At 58.8% G+C, this 24,917-nt stretch overlaps 1 protein-coding gene across 4 annotated transcripts; it reads right to left on the reverse strand.

Annotated features, from left to right (window-relative positions):
• Positions 1–98: 98 nt before the first annotated feature.
• Positions 99–18,714, reverse strand: TEKT1 (tektin 1). 4 transcript variants are annotated; one of them, XM_053892876.1, is made up of 8 exons: positions 18,604–18,714; positions 16,952–17,158; positions 12,800–12,965; positions 11,201–11,329; positions 10,659–10,802; positions 10,042–10,264; positions 961–1,157; positions 99–352 (listed from the first exon to the last, which is right to left on the reverse strand). In XM_053892876.1, the coding sequence occupies exons 1-8, from the start codon at positions 18,665–18,667 to the stop codon at positions 145–147; spliced, it is 1,338 nt and encodes a 445-aa protein (XP_053748851.1). In that variant the 5' UTR covers positions 18,668–18,714; the 3' UTR covers positions 99–144. The 4 variants fall into 4 exon arrangements, with proteins under 4 accessions (XP_053748851.1, XP_053748853.1, XP_053748852.1 ...); XM_053892878.1 differs by lacking the exon at positions 18,604–18,714 and adding an exon at positions 18,127–18,215; XM_053892877.1 differs by lacking the exon at positions 18,604–18,714 and adding an exon at positions 18,051–18,148.
• Positions 18,715–24,917: the final 6,203 nt, after the last annotated feature.

Consider the following 24,917-nt stretch of genomic DNA (forward strand, 5'->3'; position numbering starts at 1 on the left):
GCGGCCCCGAGCCGCCCCCCAAACCTCGGCCCCGAGGCCCCGCCCAGAGCTTGTGTCTCTGACCGCAGTCCCGCCTCCCCGAAGCGAGAGCTCTGGGCCACCGGTCTTGAAGTGCTTTAATCAGCATCTGAACCGTGGGCACAATCAGCAGCCGGCGTCGGGGCGGGGGCCCCCCGCCCACTCGCCCTGGTCGCCCCCGTCCCTCGGGGGGATGGACTTCCTCATGTGGGTGCACAGCACCTCGTCGATGTAGATGGTGTTTTCCTTCACCTGGACCTCCTCCTGCAGGGCCAGCTGCCTGCGGTTCAGGCCCCTCAGCTCCGCCTGAGCCCGGGCCAAGGTCTCCTTGAGTCTAGGAGAAGAGGGAGAGCCTGAGGCGCTTTTCCCGGGACCGGGTGCGGGGGGATGTGTTCATGTGTTCGGGACAGAAGCCAGATTGATAGTTTCCTCCCCACGGAGACTTCAAAGGGGGCCAGATTCCCAAGGCAGAAACCCCCACCAACTGCCAACGCTTAAAACTGTGAATTTTGGGGGGCCCCTGGGTAGCTCGGTCGGTTGAGCGTCCGACTTCGGCTCAGGTCATGATCTCGCGGTTCATGAGTTCGAGCCCCGCGTCGGGCTCTGTGTTGACAGCTCGGAGCCTGGAGCTGCTTCGGATTCTGGGTCTCCCTCTCTCTGCCCCTCCCCCACTTGTCCTCTGTCTCTATCAAAAATGAATAAAATATTTTTTAAAAATTAAAAAAACAACTGTGGATTTTTACCTAAACGTCTGGATTTGGGCTCCAGAAAAATTTAAACCTCGGGACCCATTTTCTGCGTGACAGCAAGTGGCCGCCCTCTAGGAAGGGAGCCCTCGAACTTCACCGGTGCAAATGCGCTCATGCCCACGTGGCTCTGCCCAGCCCTGTTCACAGTCCACGCGCACAGTCCTGTGCACCCCGAGTGCCGGCCGCCCCCTACCTGGCGACGCTGTGGGCGATCTCTTGGACCTCCCTGACCAGCCGACACTGCGCGGCATCGCGACACAGCTCCACGTTAGGCCGGTGCGTTCTGGTCTCCAGGCGCGTGTGAGCCACCTTGGCGGGTCCTTCCTGGTCAGCGATGGCCTTTTCGAGAACCGTGACATTTTTCTCCTGGCAAGCAATCTCTTCCATGACCTTGCAAGCGGATCGGAGACAGTGAGGGCGGGCTGTGCCGTTCAGCGCTCGGCCGCACACACTCTCACGGCTGCTGCGATCACGTGGGTGAGCAAGGCGGGACCTCAGACTTGCGCCCCCGCAGGGCCCCGGGACGCGCCTGACCTCTCCTCCCTGCCGAGGGCACAGCTGGCCGGCGAGGAGGCTCACCGACCCTCAGAACCTCGCCGGTGGGATGAACGAGGCCGCTGTCGCCTCACGTCCTTCCCCGGGCACGTGGGTTCCCTGGAGAACGCCCTGAGCGTGGGCCGCAGGCTGCCCGCCGACCTCGGCCGGGTGCCCTGTGCCGGGAGCACAAAGCTGCCCGTTTCCCTGTCAGTCTGCCCGCCGGCCCGGGGTCCACCCTAGAAGCCTGGAGAGAGTGGACGAGCTGCCTCGGGGTCTCTTTGATGGGGGCTTGTGCGCAGAAAAGATCACTTAGAAGTGACTTGGGGTTTTAGATGAATACTTAACTAGTTTGAAATTGTATTTCTTCCTTAAGCTTTTTTGTTTTTAAACTTTGCATCATGGAAATTTCCAGAAGAACACAGAAGTAGAGAGGATAGTGACCCCGGTGGGCCCCTCATCAATTTAAGCAGCAATCACTATATGGTCAGCTCTTTTCCATCCCAGCCCCGCCCATCCACTCAACCATTTTAAGGCAAATCCCAGGTATTGTATCACCTTAGTGTTAAAAAGTTGAGTACGTGTTTTTAAAACATAAGACCTCTTGGGGCACCTGGGTGGCTCAGTCGGTTAAGCATCCGAGTTCGGCTCAAGTTATAATCCTTTAAAAACAGGCTACGTTCTCTTAAATTTTACAAATGCTTAAAATACCCAACATACACACAGATTCTTGAAAACAAAATTGGTCACCATGGGTTAGGTCAGGAGTGAGCAGTATGGCCAAACCCAGTCTGATGCCTGTTTTTGTTTGTACACAAAATTAAAAAAAAAAATTTGTCTTTTTAGGGGCGCCTGGGTGGCTCAGTCGGTTAAGCGTCCGACTTCGGCTCAGGTCATGATCTCACGGTCCGTGGGTTAGAGCCCCGCATCGGGCTCTGTGCTGACAGCTCAGAGCCTGGAGCCTCTTTCGGATTCTGTGTCTCCCTCTCTCTGCCCCTCCCCCGTTCATGCTCTGTCTCTCTCTGTCTCAAAAATAAATAAACGTTAAAAAAAATTTGTCTTTTTAATTAGCAGACTCTTTTCAAGAGCAGTTTTAGGGTTTCAGCAAACGAGCGGCACGTCCAGAGTTCCCACGTACCCCCTCTCCCTGGAGGGCGGATTTCTCCATCATCAGCGTCTGGCATCGGTGTCGTGCGTTTGCCACAATCGGTGAACCGTGCTGACACGTTAGTAACTAGTCGACGGTGACGTTAGGGCTCACGTTAGGCACATCCTGTGCATCTGGACACACGTGTGATGACACAGGTCACACGGGATAACTTCACTGCCCTAAACCGACCCCCCCATGCACCTCCTGTTCACCCCTCCCCCTCACGGAGACCCCGGCCACGCTCGTCCCTGTAGCCACGCCCTCTCCAGAACATCACGTGGGTGGGATCAGACAACGACTAGCTCGGCATGGATTTCAGATGGACGCCTCTCACTTAGCGATCGCTGAGGTTCCTCCACATCTCTCTGTGGCCTGACAGCTTGTTTCTCTTTCTCTGGGTAACATTCCGTCGTGTGGATGGACCACGGCCTCTCCGTCCGTTCATCTGTGGAAGGACACCTTGGCTGCTTCCAAGTTTCGACGATCCTGAGTAAAGTCCTACGAACGTTCGGACGCAGGGTTTCGTGTGGACATAAATCTTCAACACATCTGGGCAAACGCCCCGCAGCGAGACCGCTGGATTCAGGCGCGCGCTCGGTTTCCTAAGAGGCTGCCGAGCTGCCCTCCCCGCTCCCACCGGGACGGACTGCAGCCCGTTGCCCCGCCTCCTCGCCAGCGTTTAGCGCCGTCCCCTGCTGGATTTTCTGCAGGTGCGCGCGGCGTCCCGCTGCCTTCACAGGCGCCTCCCTGGCGACCCGCCACGTGGTGCCTCTTTCCTCGAGCTCAGCCACCCGTGTCTCCTCCTGTGACGCGTCTGTTCACGTCTTTTGCCCATGGTTCAGTCGGTCTGTTTGTCTCCTTCTCGGTGAGTTTTAAGAGTTCTCTGCCTATTTTGGGTGCTGGTCCCTTATCGGACGTGTGTTTTGCACGTCTTTTCTCCGAGTCTGTGGCCCATCTTTTCTCTTTAAAGGAAGGTTTTCGCAGGGCGCCTGGGCCGCTCAGCCGGTGAAGCGTCCAACTCTTGCTTTCGGCTCAGGTCACGATCTCACGGTTCACGGGATCACGCCCTGGCGTCGGGCTCTGCCCTGGCAGCACGGAGGCTGCTTCGGATTCTGTCTCTCCCTCACTCACACATGCTCATATGCACACACACTCCCTCCCTCTCTCGAAAATAAGTAGACTCTAGAAAAGAGTGAAAGACAGGTGTTCACGTATCTAAGTGGTTGAAAAAAACAAAAGAAGGATGAGATTTCACGTCGAGTGAAAATTATGTAAAATTCAAATTTCGGTGCCCAGAAATAAGGTTTTACTGGAACACAGCCACGCGCATTCATTACAGTGGCTCCTTCTGGACTACAGTGGCGGGTTGACAGACGGCACGGGCCCGGCTGTCACCACTTTGCGCCGCCCCAAACGTCACAAACCCCAAAGCCACGGTCGTGACCCGACAGCGCGACTTCCGCGGCCACCTTACTTGGTGCACCTGCGCACGCTCGTTACGGCCACGCAAGGAAAGCAGCCTTTGCGTTTTGCACGTTTAAGGCGCATCAAGGGGGGGTTTTGTTAATCAAGGAGACCGCACAGCAGGGCCGGACGTCTGCGCCACACGGCGCAACATTCCCCGCCCCCAGGAGCGGGATTTCTTCACAAAAATGAAACTGAGGGTCCGAGTGAGGCTCGAGCGGCCCTGCCGTCGGCCGCGCGGGAAAGCCGCTGGCCGAGGGCGAGTTAATCAGGTCGTGCTCGATGGCGGCAGCTGAGGAAGGGCGGCCCGAGGATGCGAATCTGCTGGTGACCCTCGGTCCTTCTGCAAGAAGGGTTGCAGCGCCAGGCGCGTTGGGAGCCCACCGACGGTCACTCAAGGAACGAGGCGCATGACTCGCACGGTCCGTCTCGTTCCCCGTGAGCGGCCCGGCTGGGCCTGAGGCTTTCGTCTCAGAGCCAGACGGTGCCGGCAGCCCCAGTCACCCATTCACGAGCTCCCCGACCCCACGGCTCCCTGGCCCTGCGTTCTCCGACCCCTCCGCTCCCCGACCTGGGGGATCCCTGACCCGCCACTCCCAGGGCGAGGTCACCAGCCCCCACAGCAGCCTTGTCTCTGATCCGCCCAAAGGACAGGGGACAGTCCCCGTGCCGACCCTTGTGAACATCGGAACGATTGCGGGGTGCGTGTGGGTCGCCTCCTGTGACACGTGGCCGGCGTCCCACCCCCTCGGCTGTGCCACCCAGTCACCCCCCACGTGCCCGCCCATCCCTCCCATGCGTGGGGTCAGCAGAGACACAGCCTTTGCGGTCGCCGTGACGGGAGGCAGTGACGGGAGCCACCGGTCCGGGCTCCGCGCCCGGCGCTGCCGCCCGTGAGCCCGTGAGCCCCGGGGCCGTAACAAAGCTGTCAACCTTTGTGGCCCCGGCGTCCTCACCCTAGAGAGGGGGACCACGACGCTGCCCCTCTCGTTGTCGCGTCTTACTGGCGGCAGTCCTGCGGCTGAGGCCCCACCCCCACCTGCTGCCCCCCAGGCCGCCCTGCGGGGTCTGCCGGGTCTCACTGAACCGGACCCCCCCCACCCCCAGCCTGTCCGGACAGCTGGATCCCTTGTGGACTCAGCACCCCCGGGTCCTCGGCTCCGGGGGCCGCAACCCCTCCTGCCCCAGGCTACCCTCCCCCTCCCTCCTGCCTCAGACCCGCCTTCCTTCCGGGGCCCCCACCAAGCCTCCTCCTGCTCCCTGGCCGTTCATAGCACTCTCAGCGGCGGCCGCCAGTTTGCACCGGGGATACGTCGTATGAGCCACATCCACGTGCGTACGTTTACGCGTGCAACTCGCGTGCGGCACGTCCTGGGGGCCCGGCCGGGGCTGTCTGCTGTCACCCCGACCCACCCAGGCAGCTCCCTACGTTAGCAACGAGGAAGATAAGCAACGGGGCTCAGGCGGATTGCGCACACTGTCAATTTTCTGCATATCCTGATGTCCTGCCATCGAAACACCAACCCTTGCCGGTGGGGAGGGCCTGGCGACGGCGAAGGGGCCGCCTGCGCTCGCTGCCGGCAGACCGATGGTCTGGGGCTCGGCCGGCTCTGTGCGCCCCGAGCCCGGGAGCCGTACTTCCCCGCCTTAGCCCCCCAGGGCCAGGTGCCAGGGACGCCCCCGAGGCCCAGAGAACCTCTCACGTCACTCAGGCCGTCCCGAGCTGCTCTGTCGGCCCTGCCGCGTCTGCCCAGGAAGCCCCAGGAAGCCCGGGCCCCTCACGCCCGCTGCGGGCCCCGGCCACCCGCGTCTCCGCCCGACCCTGAGCGGGCGTCCGCCTCTAGGGCCCGCGGGCCTGGTCAGCGGTGTCTCCCCGGCCGCTGCACCTGGGGGTCCGTCAAAAAGTGCACAAACGTTAAGGGGGCCCCCCAGCGCCACACGGGCTCCATCTGTCCGGGGTCCACGTGCTCACCCGCCAGGCTCTTCTCGCTCCCGCGGTGCTGACCGAACCCTGCCAAGTACTGAGTGAATACCGTGGTACTGAATGAATCCCACGGTGCTGAGTGAATCCCGCGGTGCTGACCGAATCCCGCCAGGTACTTACTGAGCCCCGCCAGGTGCTGACTGAATCTCACCAGGTGCTGACTAAGCCCCGTGGTGTTGACTGAATCCTTCTAGGTACTGACTGAACCCCGCGGTGCTGACTGAATCCCACCAGGTGCTAACCGAACCCCGCCAAGTGCTCAGTGAATACCGTGGTACTGAATGAATCCCACGGTGCTGACCGAATCCCGCCAGGTACTTACTGAGCCCCGCCAGGTGCTGACTGAATCCCACCAGGTGCTGACTAAACCCCGCGGTGCTGACTGAACCCTGCGGTGCTGACTCAATCCCGCCAGGTGCTGACTCAATCCCGCCAGGTGTTGAATGAACCCCGTGGTACTGACTAAATCCCGCGGCGATGAGTGAATCCCGCCAGGGGCTGACTGAACCCTGCATTGCTGACTGAATCCCGCTAGGTGCTGACTGAACCCCTCGGTGCTGACTGAACCCTAAAGTGCTGACTCAATCCTGCCAGGTGCTGACTGAATCCCGCCAGGTGCTGGCTGAATCCCGCCAGGTGCTGACTGAACCCCGCCAAGTGCTGAGTGAATACCGTGGTACTGAATGAATCCCACGGTGCTGAGTGAATCCTGCGGTGCTGACCGAATCCCGCCAGGTACTTACTGAGCCCCGCCAGGTGCTGCCTGAATCCCACCAGGTGCTAACTAAGCCCCGCGGTGTTGACTGAATCCTTTTAGGTACTGACTGAATCCTGCCAGGTGCTGACCGAACCCCGCGGTGCTGACTGAATCCCACCAGGTGCTAACCGAACCCCGCCAAGTGCTCAGTGAATACCGTGGTACTGAATGAATCCCGCGGTGCTGACTGAATCCCGCCAGGTACTTACTGAGCCCCGCCAGGTGCTGACTGAATCCCACCAGGTGCTGACTAAACCCCGCGGTGCTGACTGAACCCCGCCAGGTGCTGGCTGAACCCCGCGGTGCTGACTGAACCCTGCGGTGCTGACTCAATCCCGCCAGGTGCTGACTGAATCCCACCAGGTGTTGAATGAACCCCGTGGTACTGACTAAATCCCGCGGCGATGAGTGAATCCCGCCAGGGGCTGACTGAACCCTGCATTGCTGACTGAATCCCGCTAGGTGCTGACTGAACCCCTCGGTGCTGACTGAACCCTAAAGTGCTGACTCAATCCTGCCAGGTGCTGACTGAATCCCACCAGGTGCTAACTAAGCCCCGCGGTGTTGACTGAATCCTTCTAGGTACTGACTGAATCCTGCCAGGTGCTGACTGAACCCCGCGGTGCTGACTGAATCCCACCAGGTGCTAACCGAACCCCGCCAAGTGCTCAGTGAATACCGTGGTACTGAATGAATCCCGCGGTGCTGACTGAATCCCGCCAGGTACTTACTGAGCCCTGCCAGGTGCTGACTGAATCCCACCAGGTGCTGACTAAACCCCGCGGTGCTGACTGAACCCCGCCAGGTGCTGGCTGAACCCCGCGGTGCTGACTGAACCCTGCGGTGCTGACTCAATCCCGCCAGGTGCTGACTGAATCCCACCAGGTGTTGAATGAACCCCGTGGTACTGACTAAATCCCGCGGCGATGAGTGAATCCCGCCAGGGGCTGACTGAACCCTGCATTGCTGACTGAATCCCGCTAGGTGCTGACTGAACCCCTCGGTGCTGACTGAACCCTAAAGTGCTGACTCAATCCTGCCAGGTGCTGACTGAATCCCACCAGGTGCTAACTAAGCCCCGCGGTGTTGACTGAATCCTTCTAGGTACTGACTGAATCCTGCCAGGTGCTGACTGAACCCCGCGGTGCTGACTGAATCCCACCAGGTGCTAACCGAACCCCGCCAAGTGCTCAGTGAATACCGTGGTACTGAATGAATCCCGCGGTGCTGACTGAATCCCGCCAGGTACTTACTGAGCCCTGCCAGGTGCTGACTGAATCCCACCAGGTGCTGACTAAACCCCGCGGTGCTGACTGAACCCCACCAGGTGCTGGCTGAACCCCGTGGTGCTGACTGAACCCTGCGGTGCTGACTCAATCCCGCCAGGTGTTGAATGAACCCCGTGGTACTGACTAAATCCCGCGGCGATGAGTGAATCCCGCCAGGGGCTGACTGAACCTGCATTGCTGACTGAATCCCGCTAGGTGCTGACTGAACCCCTCGGTGCTGACTGAATCCCGCCAGGTGCTGACTGAACCCCGTGGTGCTGACTGAACCCTGCGGTGCTGACTCAATCCCGCCAGGTGCTGACTCAATCCCGCCAGGTGTTGAATGAACCCCGTGGTACTGACTAAATCCCGCGGCGATGAGTGAATCCCGCCAGGGGCTGACTGAACCCTGCATTGCTGACTGAATCCCGCTAGGTGCTGACTGAACCCCTCGGTGCTGACTGAATCCCGCCAGGTGCTGGCTGAACCCCGCGGTGCTGACTGAACCCTGCGGTGCTGACTCAATCCCGCCAGGTGCTGACTCAATCCCGCCAGGTGTTGAATGAACCCCGTGGTACTGACTAAATCCCGCGGCGATGAGTGAATCCCGCCAGGGGCTGACTGAACCCTGCATTGCTGAGTGAATCCCGCTAGGTGCTGACTGAACCCCTCGGTGCTGACTGAACCCTAAAGTGCTGACTCAATCCCGCCAGGTGCTGACTGAATCCCGCCAGGTGCTGACTGAACCCCGTGGTGCTGACTCAATCTCGCCAGGTGCTGACTGAATCCCGCCAGGTGCTGACTGAATCCCGCCAGGTGCTGACCGAACCCCGACAGGTGCTGACCGAACCCCGCCAAGTGCTGAGTGAATACCGTGGTACTGAATGAACCCCGCGGTGCTGACTGAACCCCGCCAGGTACTTACTGAGCCCCGCCAGGTGCTGCCTGAATCCCACCAGGTGCTAACTAAGCCCCGTGGTGTTGACTGAATCCTTCTAGGTACTGACTGAACCCCGCGGTGCTGACTGAATCCCACCAGGTGCTAACCGAACCCCGCCAAGTGCTCAGTGAATACCGTGGTACTGAATGAATCCCACGGTGCTGAGTGAATCCCGCGGTGCTGACTGAATCCCGCCAGGTACTTACTGAGCCCCGCCAGGTGCTGACTGAATCCCACCAGGTGCTGACTAAACCCCGCGGTGCTGACTGAATCCCGCCAGGTGCTGGCTGAACCCCGCGGTGCTGACTGAACCCTGCGGTGCTGACTCAATCCCGCCAGGTGCTGACTCAATCCCGCCAGGTGTTGAATGAACCCCGTGGTACTGACTAAATCCCGCGGCGATGAGTGAATCCCGCCAGGGGCTGACTGAACCCTGCATTGCTGAGTGAATCCCGCTAGGTGCTGACTGAACCCCTCGGTGCTGACTGAATCCCGCCAGGTGCTGACGGAACCCCGTGGTGCTGACTCAATCTCGCCAGGTGCTGACTGAATCCCGCCAGGTGCTGACTGAATCCCGCCAGGTGCTGGCTGAACCCCGCGGTGCTGCCGGAACCCCGCTTTCTGCCCGTGTGGCTCCTCGCGCGGCTGAGCTGTCCGACGGCCAAGGCCTGGGTTCAAGGTCCGAGTGCAACTCTGCCGGCCCGCTGCCACGTAGGCGGCCCCAAGTGCTTACACCACAGAAACCGGCAGATGCTGGAAGTCGGGGCCCCGTAGCTCTAGTTTGTCCCGAACGCCAGGCCAGCAGCCCAGCAGCGGGTGACCGAGAGGCACGCGGCGCCCGAATCCTGAAACTCGGGCGGGGATGGGGCGATCGGCGGCATCCGACAAACTCGTGGAATTTCGGAGTCACGAAGGACGTGGCCACCTCGCACGCGAGCGGAGCCGAGGCCCGGGGTGGGCAGACGGCCCGCTCTTCGTAGAGACGACGCGGAGGCCCCCGAACGGGGCAAAGTCCCCTCCGACCCCAGAAGCCGAGCCCTGCGGCCGAGCCGGGGGGCCGAACAGCCTTCCTCCTTGCGGACCACGAGCACAGGCCGGGGGCCGGGCTGGTCCCGCCCCCGCCCCCCCCACCCCCCGGCCCCGGCGAGCCTCCCGCTTCCCCCGCCGAGGGGCTCACCTTGGCCAGGTGAGCGGCCAGCTTGTCCCTGGCGCCCTTGGTCTCCTGCAGCCCGTCCCTGAACGCCACGTCCACTGCGTCACACTGCCGGCGCAGGTCGCCGGCCGTCTGGGACAGGATCCGGTCCACCAGGGCCTTCAGCGCCAGGGAGCTGCTCCTCTGCTTGGCGGCCTTCTCCACGTTGGCGTTGGAGAACCCCAGCCAGTCCTCCGGGCTCACGGAGCTGAGACGGAAGCCACGGGCTCACGGAGCTGAGACGGAAGCCACGCGCTCACTCGCGGCGCGTCGGGCTGCGGAAGGGGTGCGCCCGGGCGACGGGGCCCCGCGGATCCGCGGAAGCTCGGCCTGCCCCCCCCCGCCCCCCCCCGGGTCGGGAGCACGAGGAAGCCCCCCTCTCCAGAAAGAGCCAGCAGCGGCCCCTCCGTGGCCACCGCTGTCGCTCTGGTGCCGGGCGCCGCAAACGCGCACCCGACTCGGGCTGTGTCCGCGGGCGTGGGCCGGAAAGGGGGTGATTAACGTGCCCCCCGTACGTTTAAAACAGGACAAGTTCTCACTGTTTAGAGCTTTTGTATCAGACGCCCCTGAGGCGCCCCCACCCCCCGCCCCGGGCCGCTCACTGGGGCTCCACCCTCACGGCGTCCTCCGAGCATCGGATGTTCGGGGAGTTGTTGTTGAGGGAGAAGCAAACGTCGTCGATGGTCAGGGCCACAAACTTGTCCTTCAGGTCCTTCTCCAGGTGGTACTTGGCCGAGCGGTTCAGCCTGCAGAAGAAGGAAGCGGGGTTCCCTCTGCGACGCCCAGGCGGCACCCGCGGGCCCCCGGAGACCCTGGGACACCAGCCACCGCGAGCCTGGCGCAGGACACGGCGCCTGCTCCCCTCCCGCCCGCCCCCGGCACCGCGCTCACCACTGGGTCACCCACCCTGGCCTTCCAGACCCTCCCTCCCACCGGGACGGCTCCTGATGTCGGCGCGGAAGAGTGCGGAACGTGGGGGCTGAGCGCTGGCGGGAAACGGCTCCGTGTCCTTCGGGGTGAATCCCTGCCCCCCCCCCACCATCCCCCGCCACGGCCAGGGGGCGGCTGTCACGTAGGCCTGATTCTGCGTGTTCCCGGGCCCCGCCTGGGGCCTGTTTCCTGGGCACGCCCCGGGCGGACGCACCTGATCTGCTCGGACACCTCCTCCAAGGTGCGGGTCAGCAAGGCCGTCACCCCGCGGATGATCTCGGCCTCCTTCACCAGCTCCTGCTCCACCTTGTCGTGCACCAGGTCGATGCCGACCCGCTTCTCCCTGGACGAGAGGAAGGGGCTGCTCATCCAACGGGCCGGGGACGCTCGACGCGCCGTCTGGCCGGACAACAGTTTCGAGCACGGCCAGACCCGTCTGGACGGCATGGCCGGGACGTGCGTGGGTCCGCATCTGCGAGACTTCAAAATATCCAAAGCACAAGGAAGCAAGACGATCGATTGCTCGCTGCTCACGGCGGATACACTCGTCCCCTCGATTTCGCCTTCATTCAGGAGCCTTTTCCTTTTTACTCGCTCGTTAGAAACGTCGTCTTTTGACTTAGAATTCCAAACCCGCCTGTTTCCTTCCTGGAAACAGGACCCAGTCCTGACTGTTGCCGAGGATTTGAATCCAGAAAGATGCCCTTTGATAGTAACCACGACACAGGCTCGAATGCCCACGCTGGGCGTCCGTGACACCACAGGTGTCGTGCCGGCCTTTTCAAGGGCATTTGTGACGTGCCCTTTCCAGCAAACTCGAGGAAACGGCGCTTCAGAGCAAGTATCTCACCCAGCGTCACGCCACGTCCCCCCCATTTTTCCCCCCAGAAGGACCCGTCCCTGCCGATCTCTCTGTCCACCCCGCGTGGCCGTGCGTGGCGGGAAGGCCCCACCTCTTCCAGCCGCGAGGTCTCAAACTCTGCACACCCGACTGAGCCCACCCCACTGCTGGGCGTGAGGTGAGGGTCCGGAGAGGTCCCTGGGCTCGGTCGCTAGGACCCTGGGGGGTCTGGCCAAGGAGCTGCCACTTGATCTTGGAGGCATCGGGTTGGAGGGAGAGGACTGTGAGCCCAGGGGGGCCCCGTGAAAACTGGAACAGTGTCTCCCCAGAGCAGACAGCACCACCCACTCCCAGGACTGGTAGGAGCAAAGGGACAGTAAGAGGTATGTCTGCACAGGGCCCTCTGGGTGACAAAATGCTCCCGTGTGGCTTGGTGCACGGGAGCAAACCCGTCCTGGAGGAGCTGGGCCTGCCCTGCGCGTCCACGCTAGACCGCTGGCGTGGCCATGTGACTAAGCTCTGGTCAGTGGGATGCAGGTGGAAATGGCAAATACCAAGCCCTAATTATTCCTCCTTGCGGGAACACAGACGAAATGGCTGGGGCGCCGGCTGCCGTCTGGCGACGCGAGGTAACCTGGGGGGATGAACGCATGCGGCAGGGCACGGGACGGCAAGCGCCCGGAGCCTAGCACGGCGCGCACCGTGCCAGCCCTGCGCCGTCTGCAGACTCCCTAAGTGTGAGACAGACAGAAACCACCCTATTTAAATTCAGCACCGTTTCGCCGTGCACAAACCCAGCCCTAACTTCCACTTAACTTAAGGCAGACAAGAGCTCCTTCCGCTGCCCGCCAGCTGCCCGCCACCGCGGGAGGCCGAGAGAAATGTCCTCGTTTGCCCCTGGCGACCCGCCACCCAGCACCCGGTGACTCCCAGCAGAGGTCCCTCGGGGAGCCCCCCCCCCCCCCCGCCCACCTGTACTCTAGGCACATCTGGGTGATGTGCAGGGGCTCCTTCAGGCTCTCCAGCGCGTTCTCCAGTCTGGTCCGGTAGGCGAGCAGGTCTTCGGTGGTGCACACCAGCTCCTCCAGCTTGTCATCCAGCTCCTTCTTCCAGAACCTGACCTCCTCGAGCCTCTGTTCTGGGCACACAGAGAGGACACGGAGTCACACGGGGGCCAGCCCGCTCCCGGGGCCACCGGCTCTGGGATTAGAGACCTAAACCAGCTGGGACACGTTCTCTGCTGCTTGGGGCACCTTCGGGCCGTCGTTAGGTGCCGACTGGGGGAGGGCGGGGCCGGGCGGCAGGAGGGAGGGAAGGGATCTCTTCTTACAAAACCAAGGTGGAGTTCGTGCAAACACCATCCACGCGGGTCGCTCTAATTCTTCAATACCCGTGTTTTTCATAACGTTTAATCCGATCAAAGCTGGAAACCTACGGTGTTTGAAAAGTCAAACGGACCAAGTTTTGCAGACCCTTCCCCACCCAATCCCGCTTTCTGGAAGCAACTGCCTTCTAAATGCTTTTAGAATTTCCTCCCGCATTTGCTCACACGGCTGCTTGTCCAGGATCACTTTCAACGACGTCGGTCAGTTTCCTGTGGTGGAAAGACCAGGATCTGCGCTCACACAGCACATCCCTGACCTTCTGTCTTCCCGATACGGCCGCATTGGCTTCTGGTTACACAATAATTTCACACTTGCTTATGATACTGCAAATATGTGAAGCTATTTACACCTGAGCCAGGCAGCGTGCTAATACCAGTTTCTTCTCTTACACGTTTTTGTTTGTTTTCGGAGGGGCTGCTAGTTGTGTTTTTGTTTCACTTTCCAGATACTCATTACTAACTTTTCCTTCAACTTTCTGACAGAACTATGACCCACAGGTATATTCAAACCCATCGATTAGCCAACGGCTTTGCTTACTCCCCAGGACCTCTGCCCGGAGCGCTTTCTCTGCCTGCCTGCTCGCCAGCGATGCCTGTCTCCTCCAGAACCCCTCACCCTGTGCACATGCCACAGCCCCCTCCCCAGCTGTCTGTTCCAGAACCCCCCACCCTGTGCCCTTGCCACAGCAACCCCCCAGCTGTCTCCTCCAGAACCCCCACCCTGTGCACCTGCCACAGCCCCCCATCTGTTTCCTCCAGAACCCCTTATCCTGAGCACAGCCACAGCTCTCCCAGCTGTCTGTTCCAGAACCCCCACCCTGTGCACCCGCCGCAGCCCTGTCCCATCTGTCTCCTCCTCCTGTTCACGCCCCTCCACAGGTGAAGCAAGCCCTCCTGAGACACGGGCGCACATGACCGGAAATGTCTGAAAGCCTTCGTTCTACCTTCCTCGTTTGACTTTGGCTACGTGTAGACTACAGGCTGTGATTTTCATTAGAATTTTGATGACGTCTCTTCACTTCCCGCCAGGGTCTGGAGCTCCTGCGGAGAAGTCTGATGCCCTCCGGATTCCTGATTCTCTGTGTGCGGCCCGAAAGCTTTCCCGGGGTTCCTTCCCTATTCCCCTAGTGTCGGCCTTACTCGAGTATGCCCGACGCTGGAAACAGACCCTCCGGTTCTGGGGAGCTTGCTAGGGCCCCCCGCAGGTGGTTTCCTCTCCTGCGTCTTCTCCGTGCTCCTTCTGAATCCCTGTCAGAGACAGGGCCTCCCCGCAGGGTCCCCAAGTTCTTACCCCTCCTCTCCTGTTATCCAACTGTCTGTCTTTTTTCCCCCTACATCCTGGAGATTCTTCCACTTTCTCTTTCAATCCTTCTTTTAATTTGTAAAAATGTCCTGCTCTGATAGTTTTAGTTCCCAAGAACTCTTTCTCATGCCCCGAATGTTCTTTTTTAAGACTCTCCTTGGTCTATGGACACAGTGTCTTCTCCAAATTTCCTGAAGACTTTATGGTATAATTTCTTCTCTGGCCCTGTGTGCGTCTGACCATCCGTCTGTCTGTCTGAGTGTCTTCTCGTGTTAGACAGATGTCGTGTTGGCTGACCCTCAGCTTGACTACGCCTGAGACCGAAATCCCGGCTGGAACCTCTCTCTGCAGGCACAGGGCTTGTCCGCCCCCGCACCTGGTTCTCTCCTCGGGTGATCCCGGGCCCTATCGTCTGCAGATGCCCCCCGTGGGCCTGCTGCTGTTCGCACGGACTGAGGCCTGTGACTCTCCACTGGGGGAGACAGAGCCACAGTGCGGAAGGGGCTCTTTGTAAACTCTTCCAACCAGTCTCGTCTCCAGTTCTGCCCTGGACGTCCAGAGCCGCAGGTAACTGACGCTTAGGTTTTAAGCATCACACAGTGTCCACAACGTGAATCTGCGACAGGCCCAGCCAGCATCTTCCTGTCCCCACCTGCACAGGCTTCCTGCAGTCCTTACGCCTGTCGCCTGGACCTTCTGCTTTCTGTCCCCAGAATCTTCTCTCCACAACGTTTCCACTTCACTCCCTTCCCCCACCAGCTCTGACACTCTTCATCGATGCCATACAGGGCGTTGTTGGAGTTTTATCCTTTTAACGTTTATTTATTTTTGAGAGAGACAGACAGTGCAAGCAGGGGAGGGGCAGAGAGAGAGGCAGACGCAGAATCCGAAGCAGGTTCCAGGATCCGAGCTGTGAGCCCAGAGCCCGACAGGAGGCTCGAACTCACGCGCTGTGAGATCATAACCTGAGCCGAAGTCAGACGTTGCACCGACTGAGCCCCCCAGGCGCCCCGACTTTGTCGAAATTTTAAAAGGGAGGGAAGGCAAACGCGTGTGTCCACCACGTGCCCTGATGTCCCCCGACGCCTGCCTGTACCTGACCACCACGCTCACGCTGCATCGGCCGCTGCCCCGCTGGATCTGTTAGCCACAGGTCCCCGGTTCAATTCCTGCTCGTCCGGCTCTCAGCCTCCCTGACGTTTGCACAACCACCAGCACAGTGGAAGACCTCCTTGCCCATGACAGCATGGCCTGGCTCTCCCCTTTCTGCCCCGTGGTGACCCCGGACCGCCACCTCTGCCCCCACATCTAACTGGCTTCCCACCGAACTGGGCCTTCCCAACCCACGGCCGTCCTTGGCTTGGCCAGCCTCCCTCCACCCCCGCTGTGTGCACACCAGGAGTGCTGCACGCCTCCCGCCTTCGTGGCTCCGTCCGGGCCACCTCCTCGCTCAGAATGCCATCTCCTGGACTCCTGTTGCTAGAATTTACTCAGGAACCCAATATGCTGATTACCAGGCCCCTACCGGGCGTGAGGTCCAAGAGACGCAATGGAAAGACATCGTGTGTGAGGCAGACGCGAAAACAGAGTTTCAATTCAGTGAGTCTGTACTCTCTCTCACCACGTAAAAAGCACAGTGGAGGCTCAAAGGAGGGAGGCTGGGGGTCGGGAAAGGCTCCAGCACTGACGAGCCCCTTGCTCTGACCTCTAGACTTGAGCCCTGAGAAGGTCTCTCCAGACAGAGTGTGAAAGATGCACGGAGGCAGGGGTGCATTCAGTGAGGTCCTGCAGTGACACATGTAGCACACGATGGGAGGCACCCGTGGGTCGATGTAACTGCCGGTACTCTGTGCGTGTGGCCTGATTTGGATACGGGGTCTTTGCAGGTGCAACCAAATTCCCCGCCAGTACGACTGCTGTCCCCACACAAAGACAGAAGACGCAGACATACACTCAGGGGACGTCACTGACAGCGGAGGTGGGAGGTGGAGGGCTGTGTCTACACCAGACACCGAGAGGCAGGCACGAGCAGACTCCCCAGAGCCTGCCGGGAGGGCGCGGCCCCGCCACACCTCTTCCCTCCTGCTGTCACCTCTTTGGCACCTGGGAGGTGTTGTCTCATTTCATGTTTATGTGAGTTTTGCTCACTTAAGGGCACTGCCCTTTAAATCGTGTCTGATGCTCTCAGGCGCCCAGTAAGTGTGCCTGGAATCCACAGAGGAATGGACACCGGAGAGCTGGAAAGCGGGCCAGGTTACCGGGCCTCTGTCTTGGGGCCGTGAACTTAAAGCCGGAAGCTGAAGAGCACGCGTGTCTCCCCCGCTATTCCAGGGTACTCCCTTGCCACTCGCGAGCGCCCAATGCAGACGGCACCGTGGCTGGGCCTCGCCCGCCACATCCGGGCACGTGTGAAAGCGCGGCGCGTGGCCTGCCTTACCTAGTTTCTTGTTCACGTCGCTTTGAGACTTTCTTGTGGTCTTTCCGATCTCCTCCACAAGCCTCTGGCTTTCTGCCACCAGGCGCTCGGAGCGGGACCTCTCGGCCTCCGCTCTGTGGTACTGGTTCTCGTTCGCCATGTGCCATTCTGCCGGCAGGAACTTGGGCGGAGGTTGCAGAAGTCTGGCCATTGCAGCTTCCCAAAGTCCTGACCACAAAGGCAGACCCTCCTTTAGTTTCGTAGAAAGCAATCTGTCCTTTTTTTGATGTCACTTTGTATGAAAGTGTGACATACATACCAAAAAGCACCTAAATCATAACCTGTACGCACCTCACGCTCCCTTCGGGTCACTGTCCTTCACCCGCGTTCCCACGGGCCAACCAGTATTCTGACTCCACTCTAGAAACGTTCTGGTGTTTCTGAACGTGCTATAGGTGGAATCAGACAGCATGTACCCTTTGACATCTGACCGCCCCCGCTTAACCTTATGTTTGTAAGATTCACCCGCATCGCTCACCTAGATGTGGTTTGTGTGAGTGGCTTGTTCAGTACGCGGTGAATGTATCTGTCTTCTCTACTGTGTTTGGGTGTTTGGGGCTCCAGCGTGGGGCTATCTGGAGTGTGCCAGGAATATTCTCACACGTGTCCTTTGGCGACCCCGGGCATGCATTTTTAAGACTCATCAGAATGGCTGGGTCCTGGGCAGTGTTCACTTTTAGTTATGTTCTGCCAGCAGAGGAACCCAGCCCCGCTCCCTGGACAAGCCAACACCTGTGACATCTGCACCCAGACAGGTGGGTCTGGAGCCTGCTGGGCAGGTGGAAGAAACAGACCCTCCTCCGCACGACAAAGAAAAGGGAGAAGGCGGCCTGCGGGGGCCAGAGCGCCCCGACCCCCACACCTGCTCCTCACGCAGCACCCCCGGAACACCTGTCCGCCCACGCCCCTCAGGGGCCAGAACCTCCAACCCTCCCACGGCCCCCCGAGTCCGTCCGGATGCGGGCTCGAAATGCACCCCAAGACTTCGGTGCGTCCAAGCAGCCCCCGGGAGATGGACAAGAGGCCGGACGGGGAGGGAGGGTGGGCGCCCTGCACTCACCTCCGGGAACCACCGACCACGCGGCTCCCGGGCGGCGCCCTCACCCACCTGCAGCTCCCGGCTCCGCAAAACCTACGGGTCAACGGCGCGTCTCCGCGGCAACCGGGGACGCGTTACCCAGGCCAAGGGGGCGGGGCTGCGGCCGGGAGGCTTGCGCAGGCGCGGACCCTGCGGCCTCGCGGCGGAGGGGGGGGGGGGGGGGCGGCTGCGGCCGGGAGGCTCTGCGCAGGCGCAGACCCTGCGGCCTAGCTGCGGCTGGGGAGGTGGGCCGGGGGCTCGGCGGTGCGCACCTCCCACACCGGCGGGGGGCGCCAGGCAGGGGACAGCGACCGTAGCTCCGAGTCTGGGGTGGGGAGCCCTGCGCCTGGCCTGGCCCTGCCGCGGCGCCCCTGGGGCCCAGCGGGTTGGGCCGGGACCCGAGGCCGCGGGAGAAGGCGCAGGCACTGGCAGCCGGGAGGGTCGGGGGTTGAGGGTCGGGGGCAGCTTGCCCGGCTATGGAATGAGAGCACAGCGCTCGGGATATGTGCGCACTAACAGAAAATAAACGAGTTACCCAGCTGGGGGAGAAATGCGGAATGGTCCTCGTCCACACAACCCGAATCCCAGAAAATGGGCATTCAAATTTCCCGGCCAGGAGGCGGACTACTTTACCGCTTGACACCAGCCAATCGAAGGCAACCTCCCTCTAAAAACAACCAATCAGAGGAGGCTCTGCCTCGTGAAGCCCGCCCCCTACGTCTCGCGAGCCGTCGGCGCGGCCGGGAGTCCAGCGAAGCGTCATGAATATTAAAAGCAGCTGCTGTCCAATGGCATCCTGGGGAGCTGATATTGTATATTCATATCCCCGCCCCCGAGAAGCGTCTATTTAAGGAGCGAGCTGGGCGCCCTGCGGTCAGTGTCCCGGCGAGAAACCGGGTGTTTTGTCTGTGTTGTGGGGTTCCCGCTCGGAAGGCGAGCGCGGGGACGGGTGGGGGTCGTGTGGCTCCCGGGTGTGCTGGACTCACGCACGCGGGCGAAAGGAGGGGGCGGTGTCCTGGGAGCTGGTGGGCCTGAGGCCGCACCCACCGTGGGGGCGTCCCCAGTTTGCAGACCCCGAGGCTTCCCAGAAGTGCTGGAAAGAGGGTAGAATGGGCAGAAGTACATGAAATGAGTTGTGAATCATGATCGTAGGTCACCGTTGTATCCGCACGGATGCTCAAAGGTAACCCTCGCCCTCCCCACCGGGTGGAGGGGGCTAGAAGAACCTTGAGACCCTCAGCCGAGAACCGGCGCTAGGGGTGAAGTGAAGCCGGCCCCCTCCGCTGGAGGTCCGCCCTCCAAAGGCCTAACTCTGCTGCATTTCTCGATGTGCTTAAAAAGAAGGAGAAAGGACTGACTCTCCAGCTATTTATTCTAGAGTTCCAATATAATTGCAAGTATTTGAAAACATTTTCAGAAGAAACACCTTATTTTGCACGCACAAGCCAGCAAAGGAATGGGCCGGATAGAGGAAGCCTGGAAGGACTGATCACCGATTGATTGCTCAGGGGGGCCTGGTACACGGCTGTGGGCTGGATGGACCCTATAAAGCACACGTCCAGCACAAGGCTTAGAATTTGCTAACTTAACAAGCATGCAGCCAAAGCTTACAAACTAGAATATTCAGGCAAGGTGTATTGAAGCTTTAAGTGATTTTGAGATTTTCGTTGGTTGGAATAAAGCCGTGTTTCCCAAACTTGAGTCATTCTGGTACCAATTTATTAAATTTTGGCCCTTCCATGTACCACCCATAAAATTATTCTGCGGTTTTCCTTCAACTATACTCCTTTTTACATGTAAGGATAATTATTTCATTTATTTTTTTAATGTGTATTTATTGTTGAGAGAGAGCACGAGAAGGGGAGGGGCAGAGAGAGGGAGACGCCGAATCCAAAGCAGGCTTCCGAGCTGTCAGCACAGAGTCCAACGCGGGTCTTGAACTCAAGCACCATGAGATCATGACCTGAGCTGAAGTCGGATTCTTAAGGGACTGATCCCCCCCGGGCTCCCCAAGCATAATTATTTTAAAAGGAGGCTTTATATCACCATCGTAAAGGGAAAATTAGTATCACTCGTATTATAGAGAGTAGCCATAAATAATATGGAACATTTATGAATCCCAATTATCAAAAACTAAAATACACTTCAACACCTTAGAAAGCACACAGGTTGTGTTATTTTGTTGTTCCTCGTGGTTACCTTTTTGGGGCCTGTGCATGTCCTGGCTCCTTTGGTTTCGAGGTACATTTCTGATGGCTTAGGTACAGCTTAATATAGTTCTAGTCCTTCAAACGTTCTAAGCACTCAGCATACGTGGGGCCAGAATTCTCCTCCCCTTTATTTCACTTCACGTGAAAGAACTTTGGGAAGCAATTTTGGTAGTTTTTAAATCTATGGGTCTACTTTGGGATTTTTGGAATATCTTTTAAGAGAATCTGGGGGCGCCTGGGTGGCTCAGTCGGTTAAGCATCCGACTTCAGCTCAGGTCGTGATCTCGTGGTCCATGAGTTCGAGCCCCGCGTCGGGCTCTGTGCTCACAGCTCAGAGCCTGGAGCCTGTTTCAGATTCTGTGTCTCTCTCTCTCTGACCCTCCCCCGTTCACGCTCTGTCTCTCTCTGTCTCAAAAATAAATAACGGTTAAAAAAAATTTAAAAAAAAAAGAGAGAATCTGATTCTTGGAACTTGAAAGGTTGTCTGGTCCAATCGGACGTGGAAATGTCCTCTGCAACATCCGTGCCAAATTGTTGCCCAGTGCTTGATCATGCCCAGGGACGGGGAGCTCATCACCTCCAAGACAGTCCTCCTTTGGGCTGCTGTGCTGGAAAGTCCTTTCAGTAGTTTCCATCCATGGATACAAACTTCACGTATTTAAAAAAATTTTTTTAATGTTTCTTTATTTTTGAGAGAGAGCATGAGGATGGGAAAGAGAGAGAGGGACAGAGACTCCCAAGCAGGCTCCGTGCTGTCAGCGCAGAGCCTGACACGGGGCTTGACCTCATGAACCGTGAGCTCATGACCTGAGCCGAAATCAAGAGTTGGAAGCTTAACTGATTAAGCCACCCAGGTGCCCCTGTTCCTCATTTTTAATCTGAGAAAGAGGGCACTATGTGACCCCAAAAGCCGAGCACTACATCTAAAAACGTTTTTCATTAAGAAGGGTCTATTCCGGGGCGCCTGGTGGCTCAGTCCGTTAAGCGTCCAACTTCAGCTCAGGTCACAATCTCACAGTTCATGAGTTCAAACCCCGCCTCAGGCTCTCTGCTGTCGGCACAGAGCCCACTTCAGATCCTCTGTCCCTCTCTCTCTCTCTCTGGCCCCCTCCCCTGCTCACATGGTCTCTCTCAGGGTCAGTTTTTGGCTGAAGAATATATTGGGTTTGCAAGTCTAGAAAATGAATGTCATTTGCTACCACTTATCTGTAGGATTTTCTCATTATTATACAGCTAACTGTTCTATTTAATTTTTTATATTTATGTATTTTTCAGCGAGAGAGAGATTTGGACAGGGGAGGGGCAGAGAGAGGGAGACACAGAATCCGAAGCAGCTCCAGGCTCTGAGCTGTCAGCACAGAGCTGGACGCGGGGCTCGAACTCACGAACCGCGAGATTGTGACCTGAGCTGAAGTCGGATGCTCAACCGGCCTAGCCACCCAGGCGCCCCTAACTGTTTTAAATAAGGAGAAATAATAGATGTGGAAGCCGGTACGGTACTGTCACTGGAATCCCAGGGCCACCTCTTATTAGCTGAGCCGACCTGAGCCAAAAACTGGGATTTCAAGGACATGACGCTACAGCCTGTAACCCTAACCCCTGAGCCGTCGTCTGAGCCCTGCAGTCACTCGCGTGCTCGGGAGGACCCGCCGGGCATTTCCGAGGTAGTCCAAGGTGGCCTTCTCCAAGTAGAACGCCCGAGGCTTGACGGAGACCTTTCCTGAATCTGGCAAGGCGTGTAGCCCGTATCTGCCTTCTGGAACCTGAGCTGAGTGGCCGTATCACGTCCCTCATCGTGTGCTGTCCTGGTTCCCTTAAAGAAGAGTGGGCTGTGCGAGTGATCCCGGGAGAGCCCCCGTCACCGCGGGAGATGTCCTGCAGGCTGCTTCGCACGGCGACAACCTCCGGGCAGGGGCCCTGCTTCGGGCCGTCCTGCCGCCCGACGCCTGGGCTCCTGAGTCACGGCCGAGGCTTGGCGGTGCTTTGGCCGCGTGTCCCTCGTCTCCAAAAGTGCTGGATCAACCCTTACGAAACGCCTTTTGTTTCCGGCCTTTTCGGGTTTAGCTTTGGAGACGCTCGGGGGACGTGTGTCTGATCAGACCCACAGCTCTTGCTCCTGGCTGCTGTCCCGGCGAGCAAACCAAAGACGGAAGACGTTCAACATTTGGGGCTCCGCCAGGGGCTCCGGGGACGAGGCCCGCACGCGGTGGCATTCACAACATGACGGCAGTAAAGACCGGGAACTTGTGCCGCCCATCGACAGGGGGCTTGTTAAAGACGCGTGGGGTCTTTACGACTGTGAACTGTGAACCCTAAGAGCAAGGAAGCGAAAGGCTCTCTCCAAGGGTTAATGTTCAACGAGGAAACGAACAGCAAGAATCAAGGTGCGAGCCTGCTGGTATCGGACGCCATCGTTTGCGCACAAAACGGGGGGAAGGAAACTGATATTGTGATTTATGACAAGAGAGTTGTATTTGGTCTTCGTCCCTGTTCCTGGCGCGGGGCCCCCGGAACCCTCGTGAGCCCCCAAGTGACAGAACACCGCGTGCCTCTTCCGTTCCACTGAGGCGACTCTGGCTGGGCTCCTGGACGGGGACTGGTCAGCGGAAGGACTGGAAGCTCGGATCCCCGTCCTCCGGAGAGGGGAGAGGGGCCGGAGACGGTTCATAGCCGGCCACGCCCACGCGGGGAAGTCCCCGTAAAGCTCCGGCAGTCGGGGCTGGGGAGCCTCCGGGCTGGTGATCGCGTCCCCCTGGGGAGAGTGACGCCCCCCGAGAACGCGGGGACAGGGGCTTCCGTGCTGGGGACCCTCCCGGACCTCACGCCGTGCGTCTCTTCCTCTGGCCGCCCCCCGGTGGCCTTCGTCCAGGACCCTTAATAAGCTGGCAAACAGAAGCAAGGGCCTCCCTGAGTTCTGCGAGCCTTCTGAGCAACTCATCAAGTCCAAGGGGAAAGAGGTGGTGGGAACGTCTGATCTGTAGCCAAGTCGGACGAGAGCTGCGCATAACCGGGGGACCTAGTCCTTCCCACCAGCATCTGAAGTGCGGCAGATTCGGGGGACCGAGCCCTCAACCTGCGCGACCTGGCGCGATCTCTGGGCGGACAGGGTCAGAATTGGGTTAAATCGAAGGACGCCCGGCTGGTGTCGTGCAGTTGTTTGCCGTGGGAAAAACCCCACAGGCCCGGCATCACCGGTGCTGCGAGCGTGACAGTCACGTGAGAGCAGTCACGTGAGAGGAAAGACGACTCTTTTCCAAAAGCAAAAACATACACTCGTTTCCTTGTAAACGCATAAATATCCCGGGAAGGATACACCAGGAGCTGGTGACGCCGGCCGGCCCTAAAAGAAAGTAGGCAGCTGGGGGGGCCGCCGTGGACGGGAGGCCTCCCACGGAATACCCTTCTGTGTCTTTCGGATTTTGAACCACAGACATGTACTACCTTCGAAAAAATAATTAAATGTTTAAAGAAAGCTGAGCACAGAACAGTAGGAACAAGACTGATAATCCTGTAACAGAGTCACTGCGTTTGGTCATTTCCAGAAAAGAGAGTGGAAATCCAATTTCTGCTTTGGTGAAGCCATTACATAACCTACATGTGCAGGATTCCCTGGAAATTCCGGGTCCTAATAATTATTTGTTGTTGTCGTTGGGTGCAGCCCCAGAGGCGTCCTCGCCATAATAATGATAGACATTCTGTGATTTTCCTGAACATCTAATTAGTAATTACATGCCTGCAGTTCAGAAAACTTTTTACCTAATTTACACACGTGTTTAACAAATCCCTTTTGCACTCTGCTTTTTTGCACTCCGCTAGCTGCATAGCACCGTTCTAGATGCTTCAGGGTGGGCAGCATGCGGCCAGCCTCTGCCGTCAGACCTGAGTTCAAACCCAGTTCAGGCTCTAATCACCAGGGAAATGCAAATCAAAACCGCCATGAGATGTCGCCCCGTACCTGACAGTGTGGCTACAATGAAAATGATGAGGTGGGGCGCCCGGGTGGCTCATTGGGTTGAGCGTCCCACTCCTGATTTCGGCTCAGGTCACGATGTCCCAGCCATGGGATCGAGCCTCAGGTTGGGCTCCGCACTGAGCACACAGACTACTTTAATTCTCTCTCTCTCAAAGTAAATAAATAAACATTTTTAAAAAGACGAGGAACAGGGGCGCCTGGGTGGCTCAGTCACTTAAGCGTCTGACTTCAGCTCAGGTCATGATCTCACGGTTTGTGGGTTCAAGCCCCGTGTCGGGCTCTGTGCTGCCAGTTCAGAGCCGGCTTCAGATCCTCTGTCCCCCTCCCCATCTCACACACGTCCCCTCTCTCTCTCTGTCTCTCTGTCAAAAATAAATAAGCATTAAAAAAAAAAAGACGAGGGGCGCCTGGGTGGCTCAGTCGGTTGAACGTCCGACTTCAGCTCAGGTCACGATCTCGCGGTCCGTGAGTTGGAGCCCCGCGTCGGGCTCTGGGCTGACGGCTCGGAGCCTGGAGCCTGGTTGGGGTTCTGTGTCTTGTTTGTGACAGCACGGATGGATCTAGAAGGTATTATGCGAAGTGGAATAAGACAGAGACAGACAAACCCCATGGGATATCACACGTAAGTGGAATAAAAGGAAACAAATAATCAGTGAACAGAAAGCA

Source organism: Panthera pardus, unplaced genomic scaffold, assembly GCF_024362965.1.
Source record: "Panthera pardus isolate Hobbes unplaced genomic scaffold, ASM2436296v1 HiC_scaffold_3, whole genome shotgun sequence".
In the NCBI taxonomy this organism is placed as follows: domain Eukaryota; kingdom Metazoa; phylum Chordata; class Mammalia; order Carnivora; family Felidae; genus Panthera; species Panthera pardus.